Source organism: Accipiter gentilis, chromosome 9, assembly GCF_929443795.1.
Source record: "Accipiter gentilis chromosome 9, bAccGen1.1, whole genome shotgun sequence".
NCBI classification, from domain to species: domain Eukaryota; kingdom Metazoa; phylum Chordata; class Aves; order Accipitriformes; family Accipitridae; genus Astur; species Astur gentilis.
Window position 1 is genome coordinate 21606978 of NC_064888.1, and position 14052 is coordinate 21621029.

At 60.2% G+C, this 14052-nt stretch overlaps 1 protein-coding gene across 7 annotated transcripts; it reads left to right on the plus strand.

The window, feature by feature from the left end:
• The first annotated feature begins 81 nt into the window (after nucleotides 1-81).
• Nucleotides 82-13926, plus strand: TMEM150A (transmembrane protein 150A). 7 transcript variants are annotated; one of them, XM_049810991.1, is made up of 7 exons: nucleotides 82-1786; nucleotides 6333-6380; nucleotides 8688-8759; nucleotides 8921-8988; nucleotides 9089-9216; nucleotides 10187-10364; nucleotides 12175-13923. In XM_049810991.1, the coding sequence occupies exons 2-7, from the start codon at nucleotides 6340-6342 to the stop codon at nucleotides 12417-12419; spliced, it is 732 nt and encodes a 243-aa protein (XP_049666948.1). In that variant the 5' UTR covers nucleotides 82-1786; nucleotides 6333-6339; the 3' UTR covers nucleotides 12420-13923. The 7 variants fall into 7 exon arrangements, with proteins under 7 accessions (XP_049666948.1, XP_049666951.1, XP_049666946.1 ...); XM_049810989.1 differs by lacking the exon at nucleotides 82-1786 and adding an exon at nucleotides 3882-4072; XM_049810992.1 differs by lacking the exon at nucleotides 82-1786 and adding an exon at nucleotides 6452-6562 and having other exon boundaries at nucleotides 6346-6380; nucleotides 12175-13924.
• Nucleotides 13927-14052: the final 126 nt, after the last annotated feature.

A 14052-nucleotide genomic window follows, 5' to 3' on the forward strand; every position in this document is an offset into this window, starting at 1 on the left:
CCAGTGTTGCATTCCTTTTCTGTCGCAGTTCTGTGCCTCAGAGCTTTGGGAAGAGAGAAGTTCAGCTGTCAAGGTGCTGTGCCTGGCTGCCAGCCCCCTGGCTCTGTATACCAGGATCCTCCAACAGTGTGCTCTGTGGGGAGCACAGAGGGACTTGCCCTAAACAAGTGGTCATCTTGTAGGGGGGGCTGCAGTGGAGGTTGGCCATCAAGGTGCTAAGCAGAAATGGTTCCCATCATGGGCAGAGTGGAGCAGTAACAGCTAGATTGCTCTTGCTTCTGTTGGCTGTAAAATGTCTGATGTTATGTTGGTGTGTGTTCATGCACCACTAGGACTGAGGGCAGAGACTAGGGCTGAGGAGCAGGTGTCCTGTGGCATCTCGGCATGCAGCCAGAACACAGAATTCAGTCACAAACTGGCTGACTTTGGAGAAAGGAGCATTTTCTGTCTGATGAGGAAGAAATCCTTGTTTTCACTGACATGACTTGGACTTGGAGAGGGCATGAGAGATCCTGGGCTCTTCCAGGGCTAATGCTTATCACAGATAAGGATAACTGCACACACTTCCCTCCTGATATTTTTTACTTTGTCTTGTGGCAAGATCCACGCAGTGCCACAGTGTCCTTAGAGCTGCGTGAGGTACCAATGCCTTCCCTATCACAAGGATTCCAAGAGACTCCTGCAGGCTTGATAAGGGGTTGAGCAAAGGTCTAACTATTGCATAATAGAAGAGTAATGTATGTACTAGGAAAGTCCCGCTAATGAATGCTGGTTCCCTTACCCCATTTCCACCATTCCTGGAATATTTTCACTGCTGCAGCCTTTTCCTCACCCTCCACTGCTTCCAGATTGTGTCCTTCCAGCCATTGGATGTTTTCATTCACGTATTTGAATCCTTGTGCTGCCCGTGGCCCGTGTGTTTCCAGCCTGCCTCTCTGTCTTGTATTTCTGAGCCTTCACTTCTATTTACAGCTCTGTTTTTCTGAGCTGTTTTCCAAAATGCTCACTGAAACCTTTAGATGATTAACTCTTTGTAAATCATTGCTCAATTGTCAAGTGCCTTGATGAAACACTACTGCCCTCTGATCCCCGGACAGTCCTTTGACTTCTTGGAGTGGTGTCTGGCAAAGCCCAGTTTTTCCTGCTGCCTTCAGATAGTTGTTTGGGGGATGCTGTATTTTAAACTGGGTTTGCAAACCCAGTTTCTACTGAGAGTATTGCATCTTAATTCAGACAATTGCGGTGCAAAGCAAAAGCCACCCCAGGAAACTGCAGGACTGGAATGGAAAGAATGTCAGCTGCAAAGACAGACAGACTGGCACTTTAAACAGTTTTCACTAGACTGTAAATAGGCATGGACTAGAAAACCAGAAAAAATGTCTTTGAATGTTGTTTGGATTTTGCAATAACGAGGTTTCATGTGTTACAGAGAAAAAAATAACAGGAAGTGTTTGAACTGAAAGGAGATCAGAATCAACTGACAGGTAGCATGTGCTGTAATACATATTTTTATCGATAAGTCTCTTGAACTCTATTTGTAACTTAAATTACATAAGATAGTCATGCTACCAGCAGCTGTTGGTGAGGAGCGGTGTTCACAACACTAGCCTTCAGGTTTGTCCCAGCATATACTTTTTCTAGTCTTGGACTTCTTTCTCATTTTTACAGGTCTGACTTACTGTTTTCCAGAGGAGGCTGGACAGACATCACCATAGTTTGGATTTACGTACCTCTTCTGTTCACATTTACATCAGGAACTTCCACTGCTGAAACAGAATAGAAATAGGTATTGGGGTTTAGCGTGTGTCAGTAGGACGTGTTACTGTGGAGCTGGTGTTTTCCTTAATTGGTGTGAAGCTTCCTAGTGGGAGAAGGGCCTATGGAAAGATAAGCCCTGGCTGTAAAACATAAATTTGGCACTGAAACTTGTGAAACTGAAGCAATGATGCTTTTAGATTCAATTTTTAAATTGAATATGAGCATACTCAGAAGACCTGGTCTGTAGGAAAGATTTCCACGAAGTATCTTCCACTAGTGAGCTGGCTTTTTTAAGTTACCCTCGCTCCTAGAAATGCTAGCCGTTGAACTCCTCTGGAAAAATCTGTGCCTGCTATGGAGCCTGAAGTAACCTGAAATCACAGTGCCCTGTGCCTTCACTCCACCTGTGCGGAAGAGAGCTTGGCAGGGTTTGTACCACTCACCCCATGCCCTGGGAGCAATCTGAGCCCTGCCAAGGCTGCTGGAGGCGGCAGCAGCTGCGCGCTGGCCCGGTGCCCACCGCACTGGCCTGCATTGTTCCCACCACTGTCTGCTGTCCCCGTTGCCGAGGGGGCTGCTGGGAGAGGGAGGGCCAGGCCCGTTGTTCACCGGCAGACAGAAATGTAGGAGACGGCTTTGGGAGCACAGCCTGCTTGGGAACAAAGTTCTGGAGTGCAACTCCTGCAGCAAAAGGTCAGGGAACTGATGTGTTGAACAGCACGGAGAGACCCTGGGCCTGCGAGGAGGCTGCCTGGAGTGTGATTCAACATGTAGGAAGATGAGATCCCTGGAGACTACAAGTCCCAGTATGCAATACTCCTCCTCCAGTTGCATAACCTGCACCCTGGCCCTGGGTGAGGTGGTGGGCAGCTGGAGCTCCTCTCCCACGCAGGCCAGGGCAGGTGCTGTTCTTGGGCCGCTCCTCTGCAGAAGGCGGCAGGAAGGTGCAGGCTTCACAAGCACCAGTCGCTATGGCACCAAGGGCTGCATGCAGCCTTTGGCTACACCGGATGTTTTGGGACTTGCAAACACATGCCTGCAAGCAGCCGCGTGGTGGGAGGGTGGGTTACTGCTGAGTTACCGATAGGGAAATGGGGTTGCCGTGGCCTTGCTGTAGCCCGGCTGCTCTGCCAAGGGAAGTTACACTTCCTCTTCTCAAGTTTTCCACATAAGAAAATTGAAAACTACTCTGGGCAGTAGGGTTGGTGGGTGGCCACTAAACTTAATCCCTAGTTGAGCTATTTGTAGAAAGTGTTTGGGAAAGGAGAGGTCAGGCTAATCAGGTCAGAACGGGGTGTGTGGGAAGCGGCTTGCAGGATGTGAGGCAGCCAAGGTCTTGCGAGATCAGTCGACACGGGCACAAACCGAGCCTTGTCCTCAGGAGCGAAGGCTGAGCCCACGTTAACCCTCTTCGCCAGAGAAAGAAGAGGGGACCGAGCAAGGTCTTCTGTGCCTGGCTGTTACCTGGTGCTGTACCTCCTGCCTCACTCCTGCGCTGAGACAGTGCCCTTTGGACCACGCTTGCTGGAGGAGCCCACCTCCTCATGGCGGGATGGTGGTTGGGGCAGAGGGAGAATCAGCTGGGGCTGGGGGGGGGGGGGGGGGGGTGTCCCCAGCGCCCTGCGGCCAGCCGCCGCTGTCCGACTCAGCCTTGGCAAAGGCTGTTCCAGGCTGCAGCTCCAGGGCGGGGGTGTTTGGAGCTGGGCAGCGCCCCGCCGGTCCTCCGCGCTGCGTCTGCCGAGCAGGAGCCCGTCCCTCCGCCCCGGCTGTCTCCCGCGGAGGAGAAGGCACGGCAGCCCGCGCCGGTGGGGCCGGTCGGGCTGCCGGCCCCGCGGGACCCGAGCGCTAGCGGCTCCCCGCGCTCCCCGCCGCCGGCTGCCTTCCCCAGCTCTGCCCGGCCGGGGGTGCCGACGCGTCCCCCCAGGGCCGGCAGCGCGGCCGCCACGTGGCGCGCGGGGCCGCGCCGGGCCCTCGCCGCTCCCCGCTCCCCGCCGGACGGGGCGGGCCCTGCCCGCCGAGCGGGACCCGCGCTGCCCGCGGGGCGGGGCCGGCCTGGGCTGTCCCGGCTCGGCTCGGCTCGGCTCCGCAGGGCTGGACCTCGCTCTGCCCGCCCGGCCCCGGCCCCGGCCCCGGCCCCCGCCCCCCATGGGCAGCGCGGCCCGGCGGCCGCCCGGCAGCAGGAGGCAGCCGGGAGGCTTCCCCGCCGGCCCCGCTCGCCCGTAGCCCGGCGGGGCATGCCCGGCCCCAGGATGCCGGCCTGGGGGATCCTGCCCGTCACGCTGCCTGCCTTCACCATCACCGGCATGTGGATCGTGTGAGTGCCGCGGGACGGTCCGAAGCCGCCGCCAGCCTCCCACCCCTTCGGCGGCGGGGACGGGGCCGCCGGGACGGGGTCGCCCGGCTGCGGGGGGGGGGGGGGGGACGACATTGCGGGGCGGGATGCTGGAGGATGCTGCGGGGCAGGGGGCTAGAGGATGCTACGGGATGCTGCGGGGTGAGGGGGTTGTGGGGCACTGCCGGGCCCGTGTCATATCGGGGCACTTCTGCACGCTCAGTCACTCCCACGCTTTCCATCCCCTCGCAGTCACCCTGCGTAGTCACTGCATCCCCCACAGCAGCACTGGCACGTGCCTCCCTGGCCTTGTGTCCCTGACACCCCATGGGATCGGGTGCCTTGGTCCAGGCGTGAGTGTGGCTAATGCTTAGGCGGCACAGGAATGGCCTCGGGAGCGATGCCACCAGCCCAGGTCGCACAGCGCCAGGGCTGTAACCAGCACATGGGCACCCATCCCATGTGGTGGTTGGATGGGAGGGCTATGGGACATTTGTTCCTTGTGCTGGGGGCAGAGGCCGCATCACCTGGGTGAACAGCACTGGCCCACCCTGCCGGCCCCTTCCCTGGGTCTCGGCCCCTGGGATCTCAGCTGGTCGCACAGGGCTGTCCTGCCCAGGTCCATCAGGCCCCCTGTGCTACTACCACAGGGGTGGTGGGCACTGGGTGAGGGACTTTTCCCAAAAGTACAGGGAGCTCCACTGTAGGTGATGGGACTTTCTGGGGAGTGCGATGGAACAAACGCAACCCATACCATGCGGGTCCTTCCGAGAGCTTCACCCCTGTGGTATTCCCCGTTCTCCTTCATGACAAAGCTGAATGCTGGCCCTGGTGCAGGGAACTCATGTTCCAAGTGTTTCCCCTGGACACCTTGTGAAGCCCTGGCTGCCTCCCATGGGTCGCCCTGGAGGGCAGATGCCCCTCCAGCCCAGAGCAGCTTGGGTGGGAGGTGCTGCTTATGGTTCTCACAGCCAGAGCTGCCCTGGGAGGGGAGGTCTCAGGCCCTTTTTCTGGCCCCAAATATGCCCTGCAGCCACCTGGGGGACACTCTGTCCCTCATCAGCGCAGTGGCAGGGTGAGATTGAGCAGTTGCATGTGGGGCCCCGCCAGCCATGCCTGGGAAGCAGAGCTGTGAGGGGGACAGGGCGGGTGTGGGGGCCCACATTCCACTGGGGGAGGGCAGTGCCATTTGTGCCTCTCTTGGCATATTGCCCCTCGCAGGAGGGCATGGAGGGCTGGGATGGGGACTGGGTGCTTGGGGGAGACCTGTGCTGGGAAGTGGCTGGGAGAGGGGTCTGTGGAGGCTGATGCTCTTGGTGGGCGGCCCTTGGGGTAGGCAGCACTGCCCCTTGGTTCCCCCGCAGCTGTCCTGCTCTTTGCCCCAGCAACTCTCTACTGGTATCATCCTTTTTGCAGCCCGGCTGTTAGGTGGCCAGCTCGGGCTGGAGAGGGGTTTTCTTACCGGTGTCGGGGCCTATTTTTAACCTGAGCTGTTTATGGCCACTGGCGGCGGCGATTGAACAGCACGGTGCCGCCCACTGCAGTAGCTGCCAGGCAGGAGGGCTCCTCACTGGCCGGGGGGCCACAGGGCTGAGACCCCTCTGGAGCTGAGCTCAGCGGGATGCATGTCGTGAACCCCTTGTTACACTGACTGAGGTTCAGGGGTGACTCCCCAGTGAAACGCTCAATTGAGCCGATCTGCCCAAAATGCCCTGCCAATGCACCAGCCGCTTTTCCAGACTTCTTTTAGCTCCAGGTGCTGGCCAGCCAGGGGCCGGGGGAAGCACAGCAGAGCCCAGCAGCCATCAGGTGACGCCCTGCACAGCTGTGGGCTGGTGGAGAGCCCCAACGCCAGGGTGGGGGGCTCTGCGGTAGAGCAGCCCCCCAGAGCCCGGGGAGTACAGCAGCACGACTGGGAAGAAGGCCCGCAGGAGCAGCCACAGCTGCACTGAACTGGAACAGGAGGTGGCTCTCAGCAGGGATGGGGGTACCAGGCAGGGGGACTTGGTCCCAGTAGTGGGAGCTCCCTGGAGCATGGACTGGGCTCATGCACTTGCTTTACTTTTCACTGCTTTGTAAAGCTGGAAGGTGCCACAGGGTGAGCACTGGCCCCTGGCAGGCAGGTAGGGCTTGTATCCCCCCATTCCCATGGCTGGTCCCTGGGGCTGGCTCCAGGTGCGGGCCAGGAGCGGGGATGCAGGGAGGCGGGTGGCTGCAGTAACCCCTGTTGTCTCTCCCCCAGGTATGCCATGGCACTCTCCAACAACCACATCTGTCCTGTCCACAACTGGTAAGGTCTGGGGAGGGGCGGCAGGGGCCCTTCCCCACGGACCGGCTCAGTTAAAGACCCTGTAATGCCAGGTCCCTCTCCAGGCCTGTCCCACTTGAACCGTGCCATGCTGTGCCGGATTACTGCGTGGCCTGAGCCCACCCCTGCACCATCACCATGCTGAAGGGGGGGTCGGGGGTCAGGTGGGTTCTGTCAGGGGGCTGGGGATGACGGGAGAGGTGGGAGTATTAAAGGGGGCACAGAGCCACCTTCTCCCCCAGCAGACATGGTGGTGAGAGTGACAGGGCGCAGTCACCCCAGGGTGTGTGTCTCCTGTCAGGTCTGCGAGTGTCTTCTGGGAGCAGAGCCGCTTGGGCTTGGCAAGGCTGAGCCCCGCATTCATGAAGCAGTGAGGATGCCAGGGCCGAGCAGGGCTATTGAAAGCCACCTTCCCTCCCCCGCCCAGGCCTGCCTGTGGTTACGGCTGCTCCGGTGAACGGTCCAGCCCTGCTGCGAACCAGGCAGGGAGAAGGAGGCTATTGAAAGAACACAGCATGGAGAAAGTATGAAAATAAGTGGTCAGGGAATTACAGAGGGCCATGTGTCTCCATGGAAAAGGTTGAGGCTTGCTTGCTTGAGGCTAAATCTGGCAGTGCCAGGGGGACAGGACGGCCCCACACTGCCCAGCCACCCCACAGGCAGAGCTGCCTGCAGCACCCCGGGATGGGGGATGAGGCGCAGGAAAGGCAAGGGCTCTCTTGCCAACTTCTGCAGGGTTTTTGGCTTGTTGTGTCTCCTTAAAAATCTGCCCAGAAAAATCCATGTTAGTTTAATTCTTGCTGGAGTGTTTGAAGGAGAAGGGGAAGAAAAAAAACTTGCTGCCATTTCCTGCCTGATGGCTGATTCTGCCCTGGGAAGAATGTGTGTGTTGGGTTGTCTCCGATGCACAGCCAGCCCTTAATGATGAATAATGCTTCCCGGCCTCAGGCTGCTCACTTTAAACAAAATAATAATAAAACAGTCCCTCCCAAACCAAACAGGGCCCCAAGAGCAGCCCTTGAGGAGGCTGTGGGGCTCCACGCCTTGGGGTTTCGTGGTTGGAAAACAAAGCCACCCCTAAAGGAGGAAACTGAAAAAATACCAGAGCCCAGCCCAGCCCTTTCTAAAAAGGCAAAAAGGCCTTTTTAACCATGCACTTGCTGAGCAGCTGGAGGCAGCTGATGGTCAGCCTGGGCCAGGGGCAGGGTGGCGTCGGCCTCCCCACAGCTCCCGTCCCCACCGTGGGGCTGTGTCTGAGGGGGCCCTTTGGGGCACAGGGCTTTGGGGTCCCTGCCTGCAGGGTGGGGAAGGAGTCGTGCTCAGCTGTGCCAGGCAGAAGTGCCGGGTGCCTGGGTGATGCTGCAGGAAAGGGGTACCCAAAAACCCACTGCAACTGTGTGCCAGCTCCTAGGAGAGCTGGGAGGGCGAGAGGGCACGTACCCCCATGGCGGGGTGGGAGGAATTTGGTTATGGTTGCAGGTAGCAGCTGTGGTACAGGAAAGTGCCTTGGGCCGATAAGAGCCCTGGGCCCCCGGGCGTCTGTGACTGCAGGATGCATTTCCAGGATTCTGCAGTGGTTGCAGGCAGCAGAGCCCTGCCCCTGCCCGGCGGTGCTGGGGGCTGCTAACAGACCCCCGGGGGAATGCCCTGCAGGTGTGCCGGGCTCCCCAGGGCAGCTGGGGGCTTGCTCCTGTCCTGTCCCACCTGAGGCAGCTCCTCCCAGCTCCTCATGCAGCTCCTGCCCTCCCAGGCAGGGTGGCATGGCCCTGGGGTGCTTGTGGCTGTGGGGCCCGTTTCCCGCTCAGCTTGGCATTCCCGCCCATCCTGTGCAAGCCTGGAGCTGTCAGTGGCTGCGTGCCCAGCTCCACCTGTGCTCCCGCCCCGGGGATGTGTGTGACAGGGCTGGCAGGTGGGTGCTCCCACTCCCGCCTGGGGTGTGGGGCTGCAAGAACCCCCTGAGCCCAGCACTCCGGCCCATGCACCCAGGGAGTGCGTGCAGCCCCCTGCCCCGCCACGGCCTCTCCCTCGCAGGCGGGGACTCCGGGTGGGCAGCAGAGCCAGCAGGCAGGGGACAGGCTGTGGCAACCCAGGCATGATGCTCCGGAAGACCCTGTTGGGCGGTGGGTCGCTCCCTGGAGGGGCTTGTCCCCAGGGTGGGGGCACATCCCTGGGGTCGGGCTGTGCTCGCTGGGGAGCAACTCTGCTACCGTTGCAGGGCCTGCGGGCAGGAGGCAGGAGGGTCCTGGGCAGCAGCTCGGCTCTCCTAGCCTGTCCCTTTGCTCCTGGCAGGAATTACAACCAGTCGTGTGGCGGGGACGGCCCCAGCTCCTGCTGCACGCTGGACCACATCCCCCTCGTCAGGTGAGCAGCCTTGGGGTGGGAGTACAAGGCCGGCTGGGGGTGGGAGCTGTTCCAAGAGCCGCCCTGGGGCAACTCAGGAGCGTGTCCTGGGGAAGGGGGCAAGCACTGCACCCCAGTGCCCCCCAGCTGAGGGCTCCCTGGGCCTTGCCTTGTCCCCGCAGCAAGTGTGGCACCCTGCCTCCTGAGAGCTGCTTCTTCAGCCTCATCTGCAGCCTGGGCTCCTTCATGGGTAAGTGCCCGCTGCCAGGAGAGCAGGGCCGGGAGCGAGGCTGGTTGGGGGGGCTGCAGGTGTCGGCGGCATATGGCAGGGCTGTGTTTCCCTCCTGCAGTCATCCTGGTGGGGCTGCTACGCTACGCCCACCTCCTGGAGCGTCTCGGGCCGTCTCTCCTCAACACCTTGGGGCTGGCCACCGGCTGGGTCTGCGCTGCTGGCCTCACCATGGTCGGCAACTTTCAGGTAAGGCATCTCCTCGGGGGGTCCCCAGGGGCAGGGTGGGTGGGAGAGGGCCCTGACTGGAGCAGGACCGTGGCAGCGCTCAGCAGTGTAGGATTTGGGGTGGTTGTTCTGGTCCAGTCCCCTGATCCATGCACTCCTTTACTTCTGCCAGGCACCATGCTTCCCCAGGCACTGGGACTCCTCTTTGCTCATGCGCGCATAGTTTCAGGTCCAGAATAAGCTGCTGGGTTTGGTTTAGCCCTTATCTGACACCCTCTGTACGGTCTGTCCCCTCTGTGGACGTGTGACCCCATGGGGCAGGGACATGCCAGCCGGGCAGAGGAGACCCAGCCAAGCTGCCGATGCTGCCGCTGCCCGGCCATCCCACTGCGGGTGTTTGCTGCTCGGGGGGCGATGCCAGGAAACTGTCTGGGCAGAGCCTGCGCAAGCAGGGTCTGGAGCAGTCCAGGGCTTGGTGGCAGATGACGGTGCTCGGCCCCACGCTTGCACTGCCAAGCGCTGGCCTCCCGGCAGCTGCCTGTGGCGGCCGGTCCCTTCCGCTTGGCAGGAGGCTGCTGCCGGCACCGCTACCCCGGGAGAAGTTCCACTGGCCCCGATCTCTGTTGTGTCCCAGCCGTGGCTCAGCAGCTCTGCTGAAGGCAGGGCTGTGACCCCTAGGAGGGGGTGCAGGCAGCCCCAGATGCTGCTCAGGGCAGACGGCAGCCCCTGCCCCATGCACCCGGGCACGGCAGGGCTGTTGGCCCGAGGGGCTCAGGAGCTACCACCCCATGGGTGAAAGAAACAGAAACACTTTGAGATCCTAGCAGCAGACAATGGGTCCAGATCTGCTCTTCAGCCAGGGGTTGGGCACAGGGCAAGCTGCCTAGACCCGCTCCTGGCATCACCTGCACCCCTGCCTGGGCACGTGCCCACCCCCTGGAGCAGACTCCTGCGTCCTGGGGTGCCGGCACTGCTGGTCTCTCCCCTGCAGGTGGATCACGCCAAGGTGCTGCACTACATTGGGGCAGGGGTGGCCTTTCCCACCAGCATGCTGTTCCTGCTCCTGCAGTCCATCCTCACCTACCGCATGGCCAAAACCCGTGGGCAGTACTGGACCGGCCACTTACGCAGCATCCTCACTGCTGTGGCCTTCTTCACCCTCGTCTTCAGTATCCTTCTGAAGGGTGTGGGGAGGACATCTGGGCTGGGCTGGTGAAAGGCGGTCCTTGCAGGGGGTATGCACCCCACATCCTCCATCCTTTGGTCTGGCAGTGAGGCATGGTGCCAGGAGAGGGGCTGGGCAGGGGGTTAAGGGCGGGCAGCTCGCTGCCCTTGTAGGCTGGAGGAGCAGCAGTATTGGGGCCATGCAGGGGCCGAGCAGGGGAAGGAATGCTGGTGGGCATTTCTTGAGGTGCTGGGATGCCCCAAACCAGCCCTGCCCTGGCTGCTACAGCCCAGCCACCGCTGCAGGCTCCAGCCCCACACCTTGCAGAGTGGAAGGTTAATTGTTTTTTTTAATGAGACAAAGGTATGTTGAGCCCTTGGCAATGCAAAATCCATCTGAGTTACCTATATGGCCAAAGCTGAGTACAAAAGCACTCTGTGCGGCTGCCAGGTGGACGCATGGCAGCACCTCTGCCATCCGGGGCTCACCAGTACCTGCCGGCCAATCTGCCCATGGGACAAGGGAGGGCTCGGTGAGCAGGCGCTGGGCTCTGCAAACATTGCACCAGGGAGGGAGGGCACGGCAGCAGGCAGAGTGGAGCTGGAAGAATGGTCCCAAGTGTGTGGCCAGGGAGCCAAGGGTTTATTTGAGACTGAGGGTAGGGATAAATTGGGAAACAAGGTGGTGGTTATTGGGCAGGAAGGGGAAAAAGCATGTGGTGTCCACAGGTCCCAGAGAGGCTGGCTGGGGTCTGGCTGGGGCAAGCAGTGCAGGAGGAGCCTCGGTGGTGCTGGTGGACCTGGGATGTGCCAGAAGGTCCTGCTCTTTCACTGCAGCAGGCAGGCATTCCCTGCCGGGAAGCCGGCAGGGAGCTGGGAAGGGCAGGAGCGCTATGGTGCCATGCCAGCTGGGAGGGACAGGCGGGGCATGTATGGACAAGGGAGTCTGCCATGGCCATGCTGCTCTGTAAGCACAGGGGACTGGAAGTGGGAAAGCAGCAAGCTGTGGTGAGGATGGTGTGGGGAGAGAGCTGGGACCTCTCCTGGTGGGATGGGGGGAGTGAGCAGAGGGCTCTACGCTGCACAGGTCAGGTCCCTGCCCCTCTAGCACTCCCACATCTTAGTCTCGCTGGCAGAAGGCAGGGTACTGCTGGAGGCTTCACCTGGAGGCCTGTGGGATGTACCTGCCTCCTCCCCTCACCTGTGGTGGCTCTGGCAATAGGTTTCCCTAGAGATCCCCAGTGGGCCTAAGAGAAGCATAAAGAAGCTCTGGCAGCGGTAGGACCTGGAGGAGAGGGAGCAGGCCACCTCTCTGGGGTGAGCCAGACAGCAGTGCAGGGGGACAGGAGGTGCTGCGGGGCTGGGATGCAGTGGCCCAAACGCCCTTACCGAGGGGATGGAGGGCTGATGAGTTTTATCAACTGTGACTGCATCCTGTGGGAGGCTGGGGAGCATCAGCCTGGTTTGAGGAAGAGGCGAGGGGTGTGGGCAGGGTGAGGCATCTGGGCACCTGGCTTGCCCTGAGGGCTGCAGCCTGAGTTCCCCCTGCTCTGGCCTCTTCAGAAAATCTGTGTCTGGCGTCAGTCCCGTGATTTACTGAGGCTGGTTTGGGCATGCGTGCCACCACCTCACCCGTGCCAGGGCCCTCCTGGTGCTGGGAAAAGCATGTGAGGTTTCTTGGTTTTAGGGGTGGTGGTGTGTTTCCTGTGCAGGGTGTCTGCTCATGGCCGCCCCAGTGTGCAGTGGCAGTGGGATGTGGTCCTCCATGGGGTGGTTGGTGTCCAGCTGTGTTTTCCTTGACGGGGATGCCCTCGGGTGGTGTGTTCTTCATCCAGGAGAGCTTCGTGCTGCAGCATGTGGCTGCCCTGTGCGAGTGGATGTTCATTATCGATGTCCTGGTCTTCTATGGCACCTTCACCTTTGAGTTTGGGGCCATCTCCACAGACACCTTCCTGGTCCTGCTGAAAGCCAGCCGGGCTCCCAAAAGTTACAAAGGCGAGAGCGGCGTGTCCAGCACGGCCCACATCCACAGCCACGCAGAGGGCCTGGCTATGGCCTGACCCCCGCAGGAGTCAGAGTCACAGTGGAGACCCCTAAATAGGGCTCTGCTGGTGACTCCTCCGCCTTGAATGTCTCCGAGACCCCAGCTGCCTCGGGCTGCGTGTGTGCATGTGTGTGCACGCGTGGGCGTGCGGTGCCCTCCCCTCCTGGTAGGAGCTGTGGCCAGCTCTCCTCTGGCAGCCAGTGTCCCCTGCAGGAGCTGCCCCCTCCCTGCCCACAGGGTTTGGGGTCACTGCTGTGGTGCCAGCCCGGTGCTGCTATCGGCAGAGCCAGGATCTGCCCCTGCGCCTCTCGGGTTGGCCCTGTCTGAGTCAGGGGCTGTCAGAGGCAATCATACAGAGGCCCCCTTCTGTAGGGGACGTGGGGAAACAGGAAGCTCACCCTCCCCTCACCACGTAAGCCTGGTGTGCTGGGGAGGGGGGGATCACCATTCTTCTCTCCTCCACAGACACTGGGGTAGGGGGTTCAGCAGACCAAGCCTTCCAGCCGGCCTCTGTGACTGTCAGAGGAGCCAAAAACCCAGAGTGCCTTTTCCCTTCCTTGGGAGGTGATGGCAGTGTCAGTCTATCTGCACCCCTGGTGAAGATGGGGGGGGGGGGGGGGGGGGCTGTCTCTTCCTGCCTGCCTGCCTGGGTTGGGGTAGTGCCTTGATGACACCAGCAGCCCCAGTTGGACTGCACTGGCCTTCCCAGCCAGGGCTCTTGCTGCTTGGGGCCTTCCATGCCTCCAGCTGATGACTTTCACACATTTTTTCAGCTTGGAGGAGAATTGCTGAGGCAGGTTTCTCCTCCTGGGCTATGGTATTCCCATGCTCCCTGGCAGTCAGCTAGGTTAGGAAATGTGTCTCCTCATTTACTGTCACACCAGGGATGTCCTGCAAGCACAGTGCTTGCAGAGCAGTGGATTTCCCCTCCATAGGGCAGCCAACCTAAGCTGTCATGCCGGGGAGCCGGCACACCCCAGTCCTGGTCTCTCAGCGCAGGGGTGGGCTGCTGCCAGCCCTCCCACTGAGGGAGGCATGGAAAGGGGAAGCACTTCTCTAGGAACAGAGGAAGGTTGCACCCCGTTCTTCTGGGACTCCGAAATCCGTCCTCTGGTGCCCTCCCCAGCGCTGAGCCTGGCCAGTGCCTGCCTAGGGCGTCCTGGGCAGGGAGCTGGGGTGGAGGGGTGAGGTGTAGAGGGAGATGAATGCGTGTGTGTGTGTGTATATATAGCTCTACATACACACACACACACACACACACATATATATATATATAAAAATTTTCCCTTGTCCCTGGAGAGGGGCATTTGCTGCTGCTGCTGTGTGCATTGATCAGGTCGGGCTGCCTGATTCACCCACCTTTTCAAAATCGGCCTATAAATCCACCAGTATATGTAGTTCAAAGAGGAGCATTTCTGACTTTAATATATGTTTAAATATATATATATATCAAGAGAGAACAGTGAATTTACAATAATAAAAGTGAAAATCAGCCAAGGGCAAGGCAGTCCGTCCTTCCCCACTGCGCAGGACTAGGGTAGCGACCAGCTTTGGGGTGAGGGTCCAAAGGGACAGGGGACGAAGGGTGCTGCGGCTCTTGGGGGACCGCCGTGAGCCCGGGGCTCGGTTCCCTGTGCCGGGTGTCAGGC

Bases quoted from the DNA above. Each gene is read 5' to 3' on its own strand.
- TMEM150A (XM_049810987.1), top strand. From the start codon at position 8,491: ATGATGCTCCGGAAGACCCTGTTGGGCGGTGGGTCGCTCCCTGGAGGG. The intron at 8,989-9,088 runs GTAAGTGCCCGC...TCCCTCCTGCAG, and splicing joins CAGCCTGGGCTCCTTCATGG to TCATCCTGGTGGGGCTGCTA. The intron at 10,365-12,174 runs GTATCCTTCTGA...GGATGCCCTCGG, and splicing joins CTTCTTCACCCTCGTCTTCA to GTGGTGTGTTCTTCATCCAG.